This window comes from Macaca nemestrina, chromosome 6, assembly GCF_043159975.1.
Source record: "Macaca nemestrina isolate mMacNem1 chromosome 6, mMacNem.hap1, whole genome shotgun sequence".
Lineage (NCBI taxonomy): Eukaryota > Metazoa > Chordata > Mammalia > Primates > Cercopithecidae > Macaca > Macaca nemestrina.
Genome location: NC_092130.1, coordinates 12,485,864 through 12,505,483, shown reverse-complemented (window position 1 = coordinate 12,505,483; position 19,620 = coordinate 12,485,864). Strand labels below are relative to the sequence as shown.

General features: G+C 40.8%; 1 protein-coding gene and 1 long non-coding RNA gene across 20 annotated transcripts in view; one reads left to right on the top strand and one right to left on the bottom strand.

Moving 5' to 3' along the window:
* LOC105480824 (teneurin transmembrane protein 2) overlaps nucleotides 1-19,620 on the top strand; it is a 3,943,693-nt gene that overhangs the window by 3,613,363 nt on the left and 310,710 nt on the right. For all 19 annotated transcript variants that reach the window (XM_071097760.1, XM_071097759.1, XM_071097767.1 and 16 more), the window contains one exon: nucleotides 15,782-16,016. In XM_071097760.1, the coding sequence (XP_070953861.1) occupies nucleotides 15,782-16,016 (235 nt within the window). The remainder of the gene's footprint in view (nucleotides 1-15,781; nucleotides 16,017-19,620) is intronic.
* Nucleotides 790-12,615, bottom strand: LOC139363546 (uncharacterized). Its single transcript, XR_011624163.1, has 2 exons — nucleotides 11,993-12,615; nucleotides 790-1,243 (listed from the first exon to the last, which is right to left on the bottom strand). It is a non-coding gene; the product is annotated as an uncharacterized lncRNA (long non-coding RNA).

Sequence of the window (19,620 nt, the reverse complement as noted above, 5' to 3'; positions counted from 1 at the left end):
TAAATGAAATTATACCTTTTGAAACTAATTTCTTTCATTCAGCATGGTACCTTTGCGATGTATCCAAGTGATTGTGTGTATCAATAGTCCATCCTTTTCTTTAATTAATTTCTTTAACAGACAAATAAAACTTGTGTGTATATATATATATGGTATACACCACGACGTTTTGTTATAAGTACATTGTGGAATGGCTAAATCAAGCTAATTAACATATTCATTACCTCACATACTTTTCAGTTCTTTGTAGTGAGAACATTTAAAATCTACTCGCTCAGCAATTTTCAACAACACAATACTTTGTTATTAACTCTAGTCATGCCTGCCTTTGCTGCATAGTACTCCATGAATTATACTTTGTACTATATGAATTACTATACTTTGTTTATTCATTTACTTGCTGTAGGACATCTGGTTGTTCTCAGTTTTTATTGATGAGAAATAAAGCCACTACAAATTTTCATGTGCAGATTTTGGGTTGAACATTAAGTTTGCATTTCTCTAGGGTAAATACCTAGACTTGGGATTATTAGGGCGTATGGTAAGTGTAATATCATGGGAAACTGGCAGACTGTTTTCCAGAGGGGTTATCTCATTTTGCATCCCCACCAACAATGTGTGAGAGTTCCCATCATGGCAATGTGTTCAGCTTTCATGAAAAGTAAAACGTGTATTTCTAGCATGATACATATTTTATCATGAGCTGCTTCTGGTTAATTCTATAAGTCTTCTATAAGTCATTTTTTTAATTCCCTAATGAAAGCCCTTACATTTTCTGTTGGTTAACGGAAAAAAAAAAAAAAAAAAAAAGCAAAGTTCGCCTGCCTGCTTTTCTCAATTCTGTTTGTGGTTTCTCCTTCCAGTCAGACTGCATGTGTTTTCATTAGAAAAATGCTGAGCAATGAGTATTTGTTTCATCCATGGAACTGGCATGATGGTGCTCAGAGTGTTCAAAGACACACAGAGAGGTGAGGACTGGATGATTGGAGGAAACCCAGGAGGTGACATATCTTCCTATCCTCCTCTTTCACTTTTCCTTCATAAATCTAGACGTCTTGCTCCATTTCATACGTGTAAAGAGTACCCTGAAAGTCACGTGTCTCTACTGCTCTCCATCATAGTCTCCACTCAGCAACTCAGAACCCAGTGCAGGAATTCTGACTCTGAAACTTGCAGAGAAAGCAATACAGCACATGTATTCCGTGTGCTTAATTGAAGACTCCAATTTGCCGTGCTCTATTATCTAGAATTAAACACAAAAGACAGTTGATAAATACCACATTCAGTTGAAAACACAAATGAATCAAAATGTTACAATTCCTCTCCATAGGTAATAATTAACATTCTTGTGAATTGCTCTGTGTGCCATGATGCATCCTTTAAATGGTGTGTTAGCAAAAAACCTGTACATCCCACACCTGGGATGTGCATATGTGTAGACCCAACAGAATAGTGACTTAGCCTTGGGAGATAAGGCTGGGGTGAGGAGAGAGGAAAGGCGTTGATGTAGAGTTTAACAATATGCATCTGTGAAACATTGTCAAAGCAGTGTGTCATAATGGCCTCTATAAAGTTTTATACATGAGCTGAAACATGAAAACAACATACATGGAAAAGTAAAGTATTTTAGTGGTTAAAAACCACAAGGGAACAAAAGAGTTAAGGTGAAGTATTTGTGTCTTATCCAACAGGTCAGCATAGGACATGTCTCTTTCTTTACCTTCCTCAAGGCCAGGAACTCTATATCTCCAAAAGCCCTCTGACCCAGGGTAGGTGCCCAATCATTAATTGCTGAATGAAGGAACATGTGAACAAATGAAGACATGAATAAAGGAATGAATGAACGAACAAATCAATGATTAAGAATTGAGGCCAAGGTAGGTGGATCATGAGGTCAGGAGACCCAGACCATCCTGGCTAACATGGTGAAACCCCGTCTCTACTGAAAATACAAAAATTAGCCAGGTGTGGTGGCATGCACCTGTAGTCCCAGCTACTCGGGAGGCTGAGACAGGAGAATTGCTTGAACCTGGGAGGCGGAGGTTGCAGTGAGCTGAGATTGTACCACTGCACTCCAGCCTGGGTGACAGAGCAAGACAGCAAGACTCTGTCTCAAAAAAACAAGAATTGTTTGTCATAAGTGAGCTTGGCTAATGTGTCACTGTTCTTGTGTAAGGAATTTAATTGGACAGAAGGCAAAAGGAATCTTGTGGAGAAAACTGTCACTTCTTTGGATTTCTCTCAGAGAATATAAAAGACTTTCTCAAGTAACTCCCTGCATATGGCTTTTCTAGGTTCTATACAACAGCAGTCCTCAACCTTTTTGGCACCGGGAACCAGTTTCATGGAAGACAAATTTTCCACAGAAGAGGGGGATGGTTTCAGGATGAAACTGTTCCACTTCAGATCATCAGACATGAGTTAGATCCTCATAAGGAGCACGCAACCTAGAACGTTCATGTGTGTAGTTCACAGTAGGGTTCACACTCCTATGAGAATCTAATGCTGCCACTCATGTGACATGAGGCGGAGCTCAGGTGGTAATGCTTGCTCACCCTCTGCTCACCTCCTACTATGCTGCCCGGTTCCTGTACTGGCCTGTGGCCCAGGGGCTGGGGACCCCTGTGATACAAAAAAAAAAAAAAAAAAAATCCGTTGAATGGAAACTCTATCCAAGTTCTATTTCACCATGTATAAATCAGAGAAGCTTATAACAATTTAGTGGGCTAAAAATTAACAAATAAAGTCTTTCAATATATAATGTGTTGATGTTAGCTCCAGTGTCAGCCCTAGAACGCAGCAACCATAAAACATCATACTTGTCAGCGTAGGTTGAGGAAGCCATTGGATTTCATCTTATCCAACCCAAAAAGCCTTCCTGAAAGAAGCAGAATTCCAAATATCTTGTTTTTGATTTGCAAACTCTTAGCAAGTCATCCTCTTTCTGTGCCACGCTGAGTTCCTTTCTGTATCACCAACTACGCAGATGAATCAGGATTCACCCCACCCTGTTGAGTCAGAAGCCTTTAGCAAAGATTCTTTAACACAGCAGATTTGTGATGAAAAGTGAACGTTTTCAGGTGGCAGAAAGAGCCACAGGAGATCCTGTTAGTCAGAGTTTGGAAGTGAAATGTGTCTATTCCCACTTGGGGTGTGTGGGAGGCCTCTGCTCCCATTAGTTCCATGGGGATTTCTGCTGGTAAGGCATTTGTTGTCATGTTTGGATTGCTGTAGGAAGAGAAAAAATTACTACAGTTTGCATGAGATAGAGCTGTGTTTTGGCAAGGAAGCTCATGATAATTTTTCTTCTTGAACTTTGATGAAGTTCAAGCTTTCGAGATTTGTCTCAAATGATACCACGGTATACTTGGACATACTTTCATTTCTGATGGAATTTGGAATATTTCTCCAATTTCTTTGTTCTTGCCATATTTGTCAATAATTAATTAATTAATTCAGTCATTCATTCAACAACCATCTATTGTGTCTACCAAGTACTCCAAGAGTCAGGGATTCAACAGAGAATAAAATAGCATCTTTGCCTTCAAGGTACTTACTTTCTGCTGCAGAAAGACAAATGAGTTTTTTAAAAATGGGTGCCAATATGTGCTTTAGAGAAAAAGAAAGCAATGGAAGGAGGATAAGATGACTGATGCTGTCTTGGAAGGCAGGTCTTAAAAGATGACATTTGAGCTGAGACCTGCAGACATGGAAGGTGTGAGCTACTCAATTATCTGTATCTCCAGGCCAAGGGTACAGCAAATGCAAAGAGCCTCAAACAGAAGCCTGCTCAGCCAGTTCCAAATCAGGCAGAGGCCAGTGAGGATCCAGATCAGTGTCTTTCTTATTTCTTGCAATATTTTCTTCAAGGACTAGACTTAAATCTGCAGGAAAGAGACGAACCTAGGCTGATATTCTGGGCAATTCCTATACACCACACAAGTCCCAGATTTAAAATGCCTTTGTTCTTGCTTTTCCCTCTGCCTGAAACATTGTTCCCCCAGACACTGGAATGGCTCTCTCTCTATTTCCTTCAGGTCTCTGATCAAATATCATCTTATCGAGAAGCCTTTCCAGACTACACTATTAAAGTGTCAGATAGGCAGTGTTAGAAATGGAAATTATTTTCTCCGCCAAATCTGATTATTTCACGTGAGAGATGACTCCCTCTCTACATTATGGGATTAAGAATGATCCCATTTGAGATGATAAATACTAGAATGTTTCAGTAACCCAAGAAGCCCTGAGAAACAAATTGCTAATTCATGACTTAAACCATCTAAATGTGATGAACAACTCAGGACGTCAGTGAATTGTTCAACAGTGGATTGCAATGATAGAGCAACCTGCATATCTCATAAATGAGCCGAAGAAACTTGAAAACCTTGATTTTATTATAAGGTTTTTCATGCAAAATGGGGGCTGATGCTTACCAGGACTACCAGAACTCAAGGAAACACAGGTCTTCCTTGTGCTAATTAATAAAAGAACAAGAGAATTTATCAAAGGAAAAAAGCTACTATAAGGCACTTCACATTGTCCACCATTGGATAGTTTTATTTCAGTGTATTTAAACTGCAAATGTGAAAAATAAGTGCACTGATTGTTTTGATATCCTGTAAGGCCTGGAGTTATTATAACTCAGTAGGAAAAAGGTCCCTTATTCTTAAAGGTGCTATTTACCTTAAAAGTATCTGGCAACAGAAAGTTTTTCAAGTCATTGAAATAATAATCTTGGCTGTGTGTAGTGACTCAAACCTGTATTCCCAGTACTCTGGGAGGCCAAGGTGGGAGGACTGCTTGGGGTCGGGAGGACTGCTTGGGGTCAGGAGTTCAAGACCAGCCTGGGCAACATAACAAAATCCCATCTCTACCAATAAAAAGAAAAAATTAGCCAGGCATAGTAGTGTGGGCCTGTAGTCCCAGCTACTTGGAAGACTTAGACAGGAAGATTGCTTGAGCCCAGGAATTCGAGGTTACGGTGAGCCATGATTGTACCACTGCACTCCAGCCTGAGAGCAAGACCCTGCCTCTTAAAAACAACACACACAAAAATCTAAATCACAGGGTCTATGTCACTCCTGTCTCCACCACCTCAAAAAATAGGCTAGGCACAGTGGCTCACACCTATAATCCCAGCACTTTGGGAGGTCAAGGCAAAAGGATCACCTGAGGTCAGGAGTTTGAGACCAGCCTGGCCAACATGGGGAAACCCCATCTCTACTAAAAATACAAAAGTTAGCCAGATGTGGTGGCACATACCTGTAGTCTCAGCTACTTAGGAGGCTGAGGCAGGAGAATCGCTTGAACCTGGGAAGCAGAGGTTGCAGTGAGCCGAGATGGTGCCACTGCACTCCAGCCTGGGTGACAGAGTGAGACTCCCATCTCAAAAACAAATAAATAAATAATTAGCCTATTCTGGGGAAAATAAATGCTGACATTTCCTGATGGCCTCCTATTTGTAATGCATTTTCTGAGCACTTTAAACATAGTATCTCATGTAACTCTCTTTACCAAGTAGGAACTGTTCTTAACCACCTTTTACAGATGAGGATACAGAGGTTAAGTACCTCAAAACTTTGGTTGTCTAACTTCAGAAGTCCTCCAGGCAAAACTGGAGAAATCAATGTTTTCAAGACTGAAAAGGCCCTGGAAATGGCATCCTGAACCCTTGCTAGAAAGAAACCTTTTTTCCAGTGGAGCACCGTGGGACCCAGTGATCCTAACGGCAATGCCTCTTCCTCCCACTGCAAAACTGAGGGCTGAGCACACACTGGCCTCCCAGTGGTCCCAGTTTTTTCTAAAAGTTAGTGGCATCCTGGGGATCTTGAAGGTGGGGGTGAGGGGTTTCTCCTCTTGGCCTGCTCAGCAGCGGAGCACTTCTACTCATCATTCATGCAGCATCATAAGAAGGGTATTGAGCACTGTGGGAGGTCTGCTTTATTTTAATTGGGAGGTAAAGACAACTCCAAGACAACTTTGAAAGAAACCAGTAAACAATTATGAGCAAAATCCAGAGAGCGCTCTCTCTGACAGCACTTGAGCCATGTAATCTTAGGCAGTGGATGTTTCTTCAGATATTTGATTGTCTTGAGTAATTACTTGTCTGGGTGCATGCATGTGTATGTGTGTACATTCTAAAGGCAAAAAGGGGGTTCTGAAAATATCTCCAGCGATATGTCTTTACATCCCATGACATCAACTGTCACTTGACATGACACCAGATGCAGTTCAAGGTCTGACATTCAGCTGGCTTCTGTTTATATAGTATGGAGAAACTTTTGTTCCCTTGCCCTATAAGGCATGTACCAGGAGAGATTTTGGGAAAAGGTCACCCAGATAGTAAATAATTCTGCTGAGCTTTGAAGTGAAAATGCTCCAGGAACCTTTATCCCATCCTTGCCATTTAACTGGTGTGCTTCGGCCACTCTTGGTATTAATGAATGGTGTAGATCAGAGTTTGTTTCCATTATTCTGTTCATCAGAGGCGCAATCTCAAATCAAAATTATATTTTATCTTTGTTTTGATCCTCTTTCTGTGTTTGGGGAAAAGCACTGTAAACATCTCAAAGAGAGAGAAAAAGAAAGAATGAAATAAACCCCAAGGAAAATCTAGTTAAAGACCTAAAGAATGGCATCTTGGTGGAAGAGAATTCCACCGTGAGCTTGGCTTTTTTTAAAAAAAAAAATAGCCTGGTCTTTGAAAAACATATTATCTTTCATGGGTAGAGAAATATCCAAATTTTGCCCAGCCTATTTTACAATAAGACCTTGAAAAGCTATGTGATGAGCTGGAATGAGAGGAGTTTAAATTTTTGATGCAATTCTCTGCCTGGGAAAGTGATAATGCTGCTCACATAACAGAAAGAGTATTTTCTGCTACAGCACAACAATCAACATAACGTCTGGGCATATTAATAATTTCACTCCTAAACTTCTCGACAGGGAGTGCATGGGTCTTAATAGTATTGTCAAGATCCTTAGGGCAATTGAAAAACCCAAAATCATTACTTTCTACTGATAGGCTTTCCTCTCCCAGAGGATGCCAAAATACCTAGGGTAATGTAGATTTATTGAAATGCTCAAATAGGCATTGCTCAGACGTAACTGTGTAATAAAATCTTCTCTTTAGAAGGGTTCTTCTCAAGTATTTCAAGTGGTCTTTTTTATTTTGTCTTTGTCACTTGGAAAGTAGCTAATGGAGTTGACATTGATCTCAAGTAATACTTTCCTGATGATTTAGGAAGGCGAAGAATGAGTATAGGGGCAATAGTCAAATGATGTGGCACCTACGATTAAAATCCCTTTCTGACCCTCATGTGTAAGAACGTGCCCTACTGGGGTGGGATGGTCCCAAATTCACAATAACTATTAAGCTCTTAACCCAAGGGCAGCTACTGACTTGGTACCCAGTTCAAGAGTCCTCTTCTCCTTTCTCCTTTCCCCTCCCACAAATGTCCCTGCCTGTGCCTGGCTAGGTGATTACAGCCATGCCTGGACCACTAGAACAAATTCCAGGCTTTCCCTCAGACATTCACATGTGCAACTGGCTCTCAAATGCCATCACCTAACAATCTTCATCTGAAAAATATGAACAGCAGCAGGGTCTCAGCCAAAAAAAAAAAAAAAAAAGGCCTGCAGGGGACATGCTTCAGGATGCCAGGGGAAGATCTTTATAAGTGCTAGGCAGTGTGCCCCGTTTGAGATTGAACTTTGACTGGCTCTGATGGAGCTCTGCAACAGACAGATGTCGTGGTTATAATAAACAGAGGGAATTGCCATTTCCATGAAATGTCCAGGATTGGCAAATCCATGGGAACAGAGAGTAGACTGACATTTGCCAGAGGCTATGGGAGGGAGGAAGGGACTGGGCCGTGACTGCTGAATGGTATGGTATATCCTTTGAGGGTGATAAAAATGTTTTAAAATTAGATAATGGTGATGGTTGCCTATCTTGTTGAATATACTAAAGAAACACTGAAATGTGTGTTTTTAAAAGCTGGATTGTATGATATCTCAGTAAAACTGTTATTTTAAAAAAGCAGAAGAGGTGATCAGGCAGCAAGTGCCAGGAAAAACAACCAAAAAACAATCAAAGATGGAGGAGTTTGAAGTCACCTTCCCTCTGTGTCTAGCCATCTCCCTGTTAAAGGAGCCTTAGAGGTAACAGGAATGAGGGAATTAAGTGGGAGGGCATCATTGATTCCAGCAATCAACTAGAATGTACAAGGGATAGAGGCAGAAATCTACTCTGATCCCTGTCCTCTGAGACTCTGAATATAACCCCCAGGGACATGATTTGTCCATTCATTCATTCATTCATTCATTCATTCATCACCAGTAGTTTTATACCAGGCACTGTAGCCTTATGCTGGGATATACAGACGACTGAGACAGACTATTTTTAATGGAGGAGCTCATGATCTCGTGGAGAGCACAGGATAGTCCCAAAATAATATAAAACCATGTGCTCAGCATTTCAAAAGAAATGTAAGCAGTGCGCAAAGCAAGCACCCAGGGGGGCACAGATATATTACAGTTAAATACAAAATCTAAGGAGAGAGAATTATATTACTTAACCTCCCTGCACCTTGGTCTCCTCATCTTTAAAGTGGAGAGCAATATCTACTTTAAAGTGCTTTAAAGGTTACTGTAAGTTTTAAATAAGATGAAATATGTAGAGTGCTTATCACATAGTTGGTGCTTATTAAATGGGAGCTATTGGACTTAGGTGATCTAAGATGTCCCTGCAGATCCTAGTCCTTGATGAAGGTAGCAGAGCTGAGGAAAACTTTGGATTCTGAGCCTGCAAATGATTGCTCCTTGTGACTGTAATTCCCATGTTCCGCTATGCAGTGTCGATCTGTGTGTCATTGCGAATACATTTGGAATGTTTTTCTCTGAGGTCATATATTTTGTGTAAGAAACAGAGCTATAAATCATTCCTTACAGGCAAGCACAGCCCTTTCTTTCTCTGCCCTCTGTTCAGGCTGAGTAGGATGCTTCCTTCAAGGACAGCCCCCTGATACAGGACCGTGTAACCTAGGCCAGAGGCACTGGCTGGAGCTGGAGCCAGGCACTAGGGAGATGAGGAGGAGGCTAGACCTTGACTCACTCCTTCATCCCCCTTCTTGTCTCTCCTCCACTCTGAAATGTGGAAAAGCTGCAGCTGCAGCTTGTGATAGTAGTGACCAGATCCAAGAAAGACTACGGACAAGTCATCTGCCCCCTGAAGCCAGCAATACCGTATGTGTGTCAGTAACAAAAAATGCAAATCCATTCTTTAGGAGATAAGTCATTCTGTAGGTGTTAAGACAGAAGGAGGAAGCAAGCTCAATGTCCAAAGTGCCCAATACCTAGAGACAAATAAGGAAATCTCTTTAAATATGAGAGGAGGCTGGATTTGGACCTATTCCCTCCACCCCCGGGCTGTTGGCAAAGTACCTCTGGTCAGAGCAGGACAGGACAAGCTGGGATGGAGTGTGCCCTTGGTTCTACCCCTGACAGGCCTAATTGCCACTCGTTCCTCATGCCGCCCCTCACGCCGCTGGTTAGGGGAGACAGGGATGAGGCACAGTGGAGGAAGTTTGGGGATGGCCTTTGGGAAGGCATAGAAAAGAGATTGCACTGCAGTGTGGCTGTTCTGGCCTATTTCTCCTGATTCAAGCAGCATCCGTGAGGTGGTGCAGAGCTTTGAGGTGGGCGATTCCCTCCAGTTTCTCACAAGACTGGATTCTGCCATTTAAGCAAATGTGCAAAGAAATGAGTCAAGTCTGTTTTCCTCTGTATTTGCTAGGCATATATGAGCAAGGTCAGGGGACCTGTTTCCTCCCTGTGTGCCTGTGTTCTGGCTTTGGGTTCCTTTACATATGGCTGGGAGGGGAAGAGACCCTGGGATCATGTACCAGCTCTACCACTTACTGAGCTATATGACATTTGGTGCATTACTTAACCCCTCTGAACCTGACTTACTGGATCTGTGAAATGGGCATGATAAATGACCTGTACCCTAGGAGTAAGTGGGAATATATTGAAATGATTTATGTACAACACTTAGCACAGTACCCGACACACAAGGAGAACTTAACTCATGGCAGCCATGGTCAATATTATCATTTTGTTACCATCAGCATCAACTGTTTTGTTTATGGAAATGGAGCATTTCTGAATCCCAAGTTTTATTTGTGTGGGCTCTTAGAGAGACACTCTTGAGACTGTCTGTTAATAGCTCCTGGCCATGTCACTTAGTCACTCTGCCCTCCTGCCGACCGAATTTGAAGATGGAGAGGTCAGAGGTTGATGATTTTGCAGCCACATGTTCATTGAATATCCCCCTCCAAGAGCTGCCATTTCAAAGAACTTGGAAAAGTAGGGCCCACCATGCCCTAGGAGGTACTTATCATTTTCCTCAGAGTCATAGTTGCTATAGCTGCCATTATTATTATCAGAATGATTAATTACATCAAATAATCATAATAATATGTACTAATAGCTTGCTAGGTACCAAGAATTGTGCTAGGCTCCTTAAAAATATATTTCCATTCGATTCTCCTAACAATCATGTATGAGAAGTAAAATTACTGTATCCATTTTACAAGTGAATAAACAGACTCAGAAAGAAAAATATATCACTTTCCAGTGGCCACACATCTGGTCAGTGGCCAAGTAGAGATTCAAAGCTAATCACTAGCCTGAACATCTGCAATAGACTCTGTCCTCCTTAGATCTAACCAGACACTGTTATTCTTGAAATTCCTCACCCCCAATTCCCTCTGGCCAATTCAAGGTCAAATTTGAACAGGATGTCCTGGTGCCAGTTATCATCAACCAGAGATTCCCAAGTTTCTGCCAACACCATCTCCTCTTTTAGAATCTTTAAATTGCTATCAAGATGTAACTTGCCCCAAGAGGTGGTTCAGGAGAGGAAGGCAAAGAGTTTGTGGTTAATTGGTCATCTGAGGGTCTGAGGGAGTTGAAAATGTTAAAGACTACCCATTGGCATGCCATTCCCAGGAATGAGTGATTTATTAGCAGCTAGGCAGGCCCTTACTTTATTTTTTTTCTTTCACATATTTTATCATCATTTCTAATCACGAGGAAAAATTGGTGAAGACTATGGCGCAAGACAAGTCTGGTTTAATTTGTCTCTGCTTTCCCACCCCATCTATTTGTCGACCCTTGGCTAGAGTAGACACGTCCTCCAGCTGTTTATTTAGGCAGAGTGCAACAACAATAGTCGATTATTAACAATTTCTTCCTTAGAGCCCCGGAAATTCTCCCTTTATATGTTGTTTAAAACGTGGACATTGATTGTTTCCCCATGATGTATGAGCAACTCTAATGGAGTCAACACAAAAGTTGATATGCCAAGGTTTTTCACTTCCCACATCTGACTTCATTGGAATTGGTATTGTGACTCAACAAAGAAGCACTGCTTCATTTTTCTCAAGTTTCACTGCCAACCAGTAGGCATTTAGGAAGGACAGACTATGTGACTGTCATCCCTCTCAAAATCAACTGGCGGCAACTGTCCCACAGAAAATCTAAAAGCAGAGAAGCACAGACAATTCTTTAGCAGGACAAACAGCAGTGCTCATTCAAGCCCTTGATTTTTAAACACACAGGAAACACCTTCTCTATAAATTCACTTGTCTTTTCCAGGAGCCTTACCTAGACCTCCCCTGGTTTTTAGTAAAGAGCCAACAAGACAGTTCCTTCTTCCTAGGACTAAAAGCCATGCAGCACCTAAAAATAAATTCCAGGTTCTGTACTGAAGGTACCTCAGGTGCAGTATCAGGTCAGCAGTAATATATTAATGACAGTTGCCTTTTGTCTACTAATAGCATACTGATTAGGTTTATACTGTGTAAGAATTTACATTACATAGTTTCTTATCTTTAAATTGCATTACTATGTGATTTCATATTTATGTAATAGAAGAGCTCTTAATAATATGCACATTAATTGAACCCAATAAATGTATGGAACTTACAGTGGACATGAGGCTTCCTTCATCCAGCTGAGTTATTCATCTCCCATCAGAGTAGGTTGAAGATATCAGTTGCTTTACAGAAGAGCTTTTCTTGTATTTTGACTTTTCGGAAAGCAAGAAGGCATGTTGTCAGCCATTGTTTGCATTTTTGAAACAGAAAAACCTTCCCACCCAGCAAGTGTGTTGGATGACTGTAGTGAAAAGTGAGAAATACAAAAAGTTGCTTGTGATCATTTGTTGTAACAGAGGTGTTTCATACTAGAGGTACGTTACTTACACCGAATGCCAGGGCACCTGAGTGAAACTAGGAGTCAAAAACATACTATTAGGTGTCAGTAAATGTAAATGCATACAGCCAGCTAGGTTAAGAGAACAGGGATCGCTGGGGTTGATGGCAAATCAGATAAGCCACCCCACCCTTCACAGCATTCAGCTCTACCCAGTTGTTTTGAGAGGATACAGACTCCTTATTTGGGGTTTGGTTTTGCTTTCAAGAGAAGTCAGAAATCTGGAACACTATGCAAAATCTCAGCTTTGAATTTTTGATAATATTCTGCTTGAGGGCTGTCAGTCTGTGACATCTGCCCTAGATAGATGAAATTTGGATTTAATTTTCCTACTCAAATCTGGGCTCCCTGAGAGCTGCGGTGATGTCTTATCCATCCTTTCATCCCTGAAAGAACCTGTCACTGTTCTCTGCACTTGGTTTTCAAGGACTTGCCAGCCATCAGGCAGCATGCTTAGCACTTTACATTCATCCTTCCTCTCTAACTTTCACAACAACCTTAGTGGGTAGTTACTGCTGTTTTCACCAGTTGGCAGATGAGTGAGCTGAGAATGAAAGAAATGAGGTAGCATGCCCAGGTTCACACAACTAGAAAGTGGCAGACTCAATTCTTGAACCCAGTTCTGTAGATTTTGTCTCCTAACCTCTAACTAAATGCCCCTTCTAGATGTTCCCACATTCCTCTGTATATATCCCAGGGGTCACATTTACCACTCTGTATTGTAATTGTCTTTTCCTTCTGCCTCCTGCACCTCGTTGGAAAATATGACTTCAGGATAGATAGATAAATGAGCAAATGTAATCAATGCCGTGGTGAAAATGAGCAACAGTTAGGAGGAGAATGTCTTCCAATACTGAGAATGCTGGATAATTTTTGTTTTTGTTGCTGTCAATAATTTGAGTTATTTGCAATGAAATATCATGTTGCTTTATAGGAGGGCTGGGTGAGTGGAGAATTAAGTATTCTTCCATCTTCCCTTACTCTTCCTTCTCCATTTCCCCAAGGAAGCTCTATGCCTTCTCATTAGGATAAATGAAAAGAGAACTTGACGTCTCTTCTAGTTAACTGGAAAATTCCCAATTCATTTTATTTGGAACACAACACATAGCACCCAGGTCGGAGCTTCTCTTCCACCTGGGAAGAGAAGCACACAAGCAACCGCAGGAATTCTGCCCACGCACAACACAGATGGACCTCACGAGGGCCACACAAGCTGGAGTAGACAAGGAGAACTTAGCTCAGAGTGAATCAACAGGAAGCAGGAGGGTCTGGTATCTCATTTAGGGAATTAAATCCTTCACATGGCCTCTTTGTGCTTTAGAAGAGTGTGTGGTCTGGAGAGGGGAGTGTCGGGGGCAAGGACAGAGGGAGATGGAAAGTTAGGACTTAGGGCTGGGGAGGGCAGGTTCTCACTTGTGCACTGACCCACTCCATCTTCCTGAAGCAAGTCTCGTAATTACCTAACTAATGGCGAATAATGACACCACTTGGATGGGAGTTGAGAGAGGGGGAAAGAAAGGCATGAGAATTCATTAACCGTGTGTGCGAAGGGCTTGGATAGCATCCCTGAAGGATCATTATTACATCATTTCACCCCCACTTTCCCACCTCTTTCCACTAATATGAGACAGACAAATGCTAAATAACTATGTAATAATACATTACTAGACAGACAACAATGCCAGGAAATATAATAGCCTGCTACAGCTATGAAACTCCCCCAAAGATATATTTAAAATGTCACTGATGCATAATGTAAAATAGGAATTACAGGTTCATTTGGAGGACACGATTTAAAATCTATACAACTGTACAGTGGTATTTCCCACTGGGTTTTTGTTGTCACTGTCCTTTTCTAAACATCACAAAGAAAAAAAAAAAAACACCCAAGTAATTTCAGCCTAGAGATGCAAACTTCAAGGAACCTGTTTCCTCCGTATGTTTCCTTTTGTTTTTGTTGGTCAGGATGCTCTCCAAACCTAGTATCTTCTTGACATGTTGTCTTTTCTTCAGAATGTTTCTGCAGCCAGCACAGGAACCCCAGAATGTAGATTACACCTTTTGGAGATGTAGCCCGGCCACATAAGGAGACAAGTAGTTGAAATTTGTGTCAAATTGCTTGTTTAAATGACTTGAGCCAACTTCTTAAAGCCAGGACAGCAGGGGCTGAGGATTTTTAAAGTTGGCAGGGGCCAAAAATGACAAGGCTCAGCAGTCACCTGGTGAGCTGCCAGCCCTGACTGGAAGCTTCAAAAAATAAACTTTCTCAAAGGACACAAATTAAAAGTCATGTTTCAGCATCCATTAAAACGAAATTATAGGCTTCATCGCATAGCGAACTACTTTCATTTTCATTATGCTTAAAATATTTCATTTTGTAGATTGAGAATCGGTTGCTAGGAAAACCTTGTGTGGAGTTGTCAGAGACAGCGATATCTACAAGCGGGTATTTTCCAAGGGAAAGCTCTCCTTTGTTTTTCCTGCAAAGATAGAGGATTTTGTTATTTAAAAAAACGCAGGATGCCCTTTGGAGTCAGGGTCATGGCTTGAAAACATCTGCCATGACCTTCTCCAGAGACTGAGTCCTCGGGGTTCACCTCTCGGAGGAGAGAAGTTAGCAGCCTGCTGAGCTGAGCGGGCTCACAGGTGTGTTTTGTTCACTCTCATTTAAAAAGATAGATAGATAGATAGATAGATAGATAGATAGATAGATAGATAGATAGATAGATAGATAGAGATAGAGAGATGTTTATATGTATATGTGTATATTATACATATACACACAAATATGTGTGTACACACACATACATATATATAAATCTTATTTTGAGTTGTCAGCATTTCTAAAAACTAGGAAATTTTATCTACAAGTCCAGATTTCCAGCTTTTCTAGAGAAACTAGAAATTACGGCTGCCTTGAGCTCTGTCCCTCATTCCCATGTGACCAAATTGACCTGGTGCTGAGTGAGGGCTGCCCCCTAGCCTCTCCACCTCAGCTCAGTCCATAGCTAGCCCACTCCACCCTCCTGCCTGGTCCCTACAGGTATTTAAAGGTGCTACTCCCTGACGTAGAGTGTGCCATATTCTTAATATCTTCAAAAGAGAAAATTTTTGAAAAGAATGTGTACAGTGTACTAGTTTACCTGGAAAGGGAATAGGGACTTGCTACGGCAGTGATCAGCCTTGAATGTCATGTTACTTTCATTACAGTATTAATATGTTTCAAGTAATTCCTCTGGTCAGCCCTTATCCACCTGGTTTTGCTAAACTAGTCTCTCATTATTCTTCATTTGATGTGTGTGGATAAATGCAAATCAAAGCCAATTATTTATTTGTAACTAACTCTGGGATGCCTGCTGCAGTCTTATCTGTCGCTCTAGCTTGCGGCTTTCAGCAATTGTCAGCTTGGAGACTTTGGTTTCAAACTCTCCTCCAGAGGTTTGCAGAGTGCCTGAGACTGGAATCTGCAGACGCTGACAGTCATTTCTCCTTTTTTTTTCAGGTCCTCCAAACCACCACAGCCAGTCGACTCTGAGGCCCCCTCTCCCACCCCCTCACAACCACACGCTGTCCCATCACCACTCATCTGCCAACTCCCTCAACAGGAACTCACTGACCAATCGGCGGAGTCAGATCCACGCCCCGGCCCCAGCGCCCAATGACCTGGCCACCACACCAGAGTCCGTTCAGCTTCAGGACAGCTGGGTACTAAACAGCAACGTGCCACTGGAGACCCGGTAAGTCCCCTCTCCAGCTCACAGTCACACTCAGTGTCACGTTACCCCTGAGTCACCACACAGAGCCACTGGGTGTCTCAGAGTTCCAGTCGGAGAGACACTCTGGGCATAAATAATGAGACAACTTTACCACCTCCTTGTTCCCTTGGTAATTTGACCCTGGGCAGTAGGTTGACAGGTATTTCTTTGTTCACATGTGTCTCCTTTTAAAGCTTGTTTACTTTCTTAGATAGCTCTTGTGTACCCAACTAATAGAATTAGCATAACATATTTTTACTCGAAGGCTCATGGGAAACATGCTTATAAGGGTATATTGACTGAAAGCTGCTGATAAATTATGCATTTGGCCTTTCTTGAAGTAATAAATGAAGACTCATTTGAAATTAAGTGTTTGGGGAGACCTTGAGAAACAATCCCTGATTCCAAATTGACAGAAGTATAATTTAAATTTATATTTCATCCAACATGCAGTCTCACTTTAATCCCTCCTGTACACACTAACAGCTTGATGCCTGTGGGGCAAACAATAATGTATAAAAACAAACAAGAAAAAAGGGGCAGCACTTATATGAGGAGGGAAGAGTTTGAAAATGATCTCCAGGTCTGGCTTTGTTTTGTTTTCCTTTGCTTCTGTCCTTTTTTCACCTTCGGTTCTGTTCTCCAAAACCATATACACCTTAGTGACCTGAAAGAAGACCTGTCAGTCAGGGTATGGAGGGGTTGGGATGTCGTTGACAGGGAAGGCTGTGTGTGGGTTGGCCAGACTCTGAAACAGCCTTGCTGCTCTATCCCCAGGCACATTCTTGGTTGGTATGTTTTAAATGCTATTGTTTCCTTGCCTGGAAGAACCATGGAGACTGAACAGAGAGGAGGGCTAATTCATACTGACCCTTCAAAAAGTTCCCAAATAGATTTTAAACTTTAATAACTTAGGTTTGAGGAAAGACAGAAATAATCTGTAATCTTTCTGATAACGGCCGGTGAATTCTCTGCACACAGCTGGAAGCAATTTTGAAAGTCATAGCATTTGGAGTTGTTTCTTATCTATAATTTTTTGTTTTTTTATAAGATCCTGAAAATTAATATATTATACATCTTTGTCACTATAATCACTCCAAATTTTAATTTTATTTTCTGACTATTATAGGGTTTTTTAAAAAAGAATTTTTGCTTTATTAAAAGAAACTAAAAGAATGAACCTAAGCTAATAAATATCCTTGATCTCAACATTAGTTTAAAAGAATTGGTACAGAAATAAATAAAATGACACAAAATGAAGCACTAAGCAAAATACAAAGAGTGCTGCATATTATTATTTTCCTCTGCAAAAAATTACCTAACATGCACATGCACACACACACACACACAGGCTCTCACACAAAGAATGGTTACATAACAAAGTAAACATTATAACAACCACATCAGTTTGACTGTTAATCCAAACTAACGTGAAAAATCTGTCGTTGAGACAACTGGGGAATTTAAACATGGATTGGGTATTTAATGATATTAAGAATATAATTATGATTTTGTTAGGTGCAGTTTTGGAGTGCATGTTTGGTTCAAATATTAAAAACATTCCAAATCAAGGAATGAAAAACTACCTATCGAGTATTATGCTTTTTAAAAAATTTATTATACTTTAAGTTCTGGGATACATGTGCAGAACGTGTGGGTTTGTTACATAGGTATACACGTACCATGGTTGTTTGCTGCACCCATCAACCCGTTATCTACATTAGGTATATCTCCTAATGCTCTCCCTCCCCTAGCCCCCTACCCCCTCACAGGTCCCAGTGTGTGATGTTCCCCTCCTGTGTCCATGTGTTCTTATTGTTCAGCTCCCACTTACGAATGAGAACATGTGCTGTTTGCTTTTCTGTTCCTTTGTTAGTTTGCTGAGAATGATGGTTTCTGGCTTCATCCACGTCCCTGCAAAGGACATGAACTCCCTTTTTTGTGGTTGCATAGTATTCCATGGTGTATATGGACCACATTTTTTTTTTATCCAGTCTCTCACTGAGGGCATGTGGGTTGGTTTCAAGTCTTTGCTATTGTGAATAGTGCTGCAATAAAACATATGTGTGTACGTGTCTTTATAGTAGAATGATTTATAATCCTTTGGGGCATATACCCAGTAACGGGATTGCTGGGTCAAATGGTATTTCTGGTTCTAGATCCTTGAGGAATCACCACACTGTCTTCCACAATGGTTGAACTAATTTACACTCCCACCAACAGTGTAAAAGTGTTCCTATTTCTCCACATCCTCTCCAGCATCTGTTGTTTCCTGACTTTCAATGATCGCCATTCTAACTGGCATGAGATGGTATCTCATTGTGGTTTTGATTTGCATTTCTCTAATGACCAGTGATCACGAGCTTTTTTTCATATGGTTATTGGCCACATAAATGTCTTCTTTTTAGAAGTGTCTGTTCATATCCTTCACCCACTTTTTGATGGGGTTGTTTGCTTTTTTCTTGTAAATTTGTTTAAGTTTCTTAACAAATTTCTGGATATAGCCCTTTGTCAAATGGATAGATGGCAAAAATTTTCTCCCATTCAGTAGGTTGCCTGTTCACTCTGATGATAGTTTCTTTTGCTGTGGGGAAGCTCTTCAGTTTAATTAGATTCCATTTGTCAATTTTGGCTTTCTTTGCCATTGTTTTTTGTGTTTTTGTCAGGAAGTCTTTGCCCATGCCTATGTCCTGAATGGTATTTCCTAGATTTTATTCTAGGGTTTTTATGGTTTTAGGTTTTGTGTTTAAGTCTTTAAATCATCTTGAGTTAATTTTTGTATAAGGTGTAAGGAAGGGGTCCAATGTCAGTTTTCTGAATACAGCTAGCCAGTTTTTCCAACACCATTTATTAAACAAGGAATCCTTTCCCCATTGCTTGTTTCTGTCAGGTTTGTCAAAGATTAGATGGTTGTAGATGTGTGGCATTATTTCTGAGGCCTCTGTTCTGTTCTATTGGTCTATATATCTGTTTTGGTACCAGTACCATGCTGTTTTGGTTACTGTAGCCTTGTAGTATAGTTTGAAGACATGTAGCATGATGACTCCAGTTTTGTTCTTTTTGCTTAGGATTGTCTTGGCTATGTGGGCTCTTTGTTGGTTCCATATTAAATTTAAAGTAGTTTTTTCTAATTCTGTGAAAAAAGTCAGTGGTAACTTGATGGGGATAGCATTGAATCTATAAATTACTTTGGGCAGTATGGCCATTTTCACTATATAGATTCTTTCTATCCATGAGCATGGAATGCTTTTCCATTGGTTTGTGTCCTCTCTTATTTCCTTGGGCAGTGGTTTGTAGTCCTTCTTGAAGAGGTCCTTCACATCCTTTGTAAGTCATATTCCTAGGTATTTTATTCCCTTTGTAGCAATTGTGAATGGGAGTTCACTCATGATTTGGCTTTCTGTTTGTCTATTATTGGTGTATAAATATGCTTGTAATTTTTGCACATTGACTTTGTATCCTGAGACTTTGCTTGAAGTTGCTTATCGCCTTAAGGAAATTTTGGGCTGAGATTATGGGGTTTTCTAAATATACAGTCATGTCATCAGCAAACAGAAACAATTTGATTTCCTCTCTTCCTATTTGA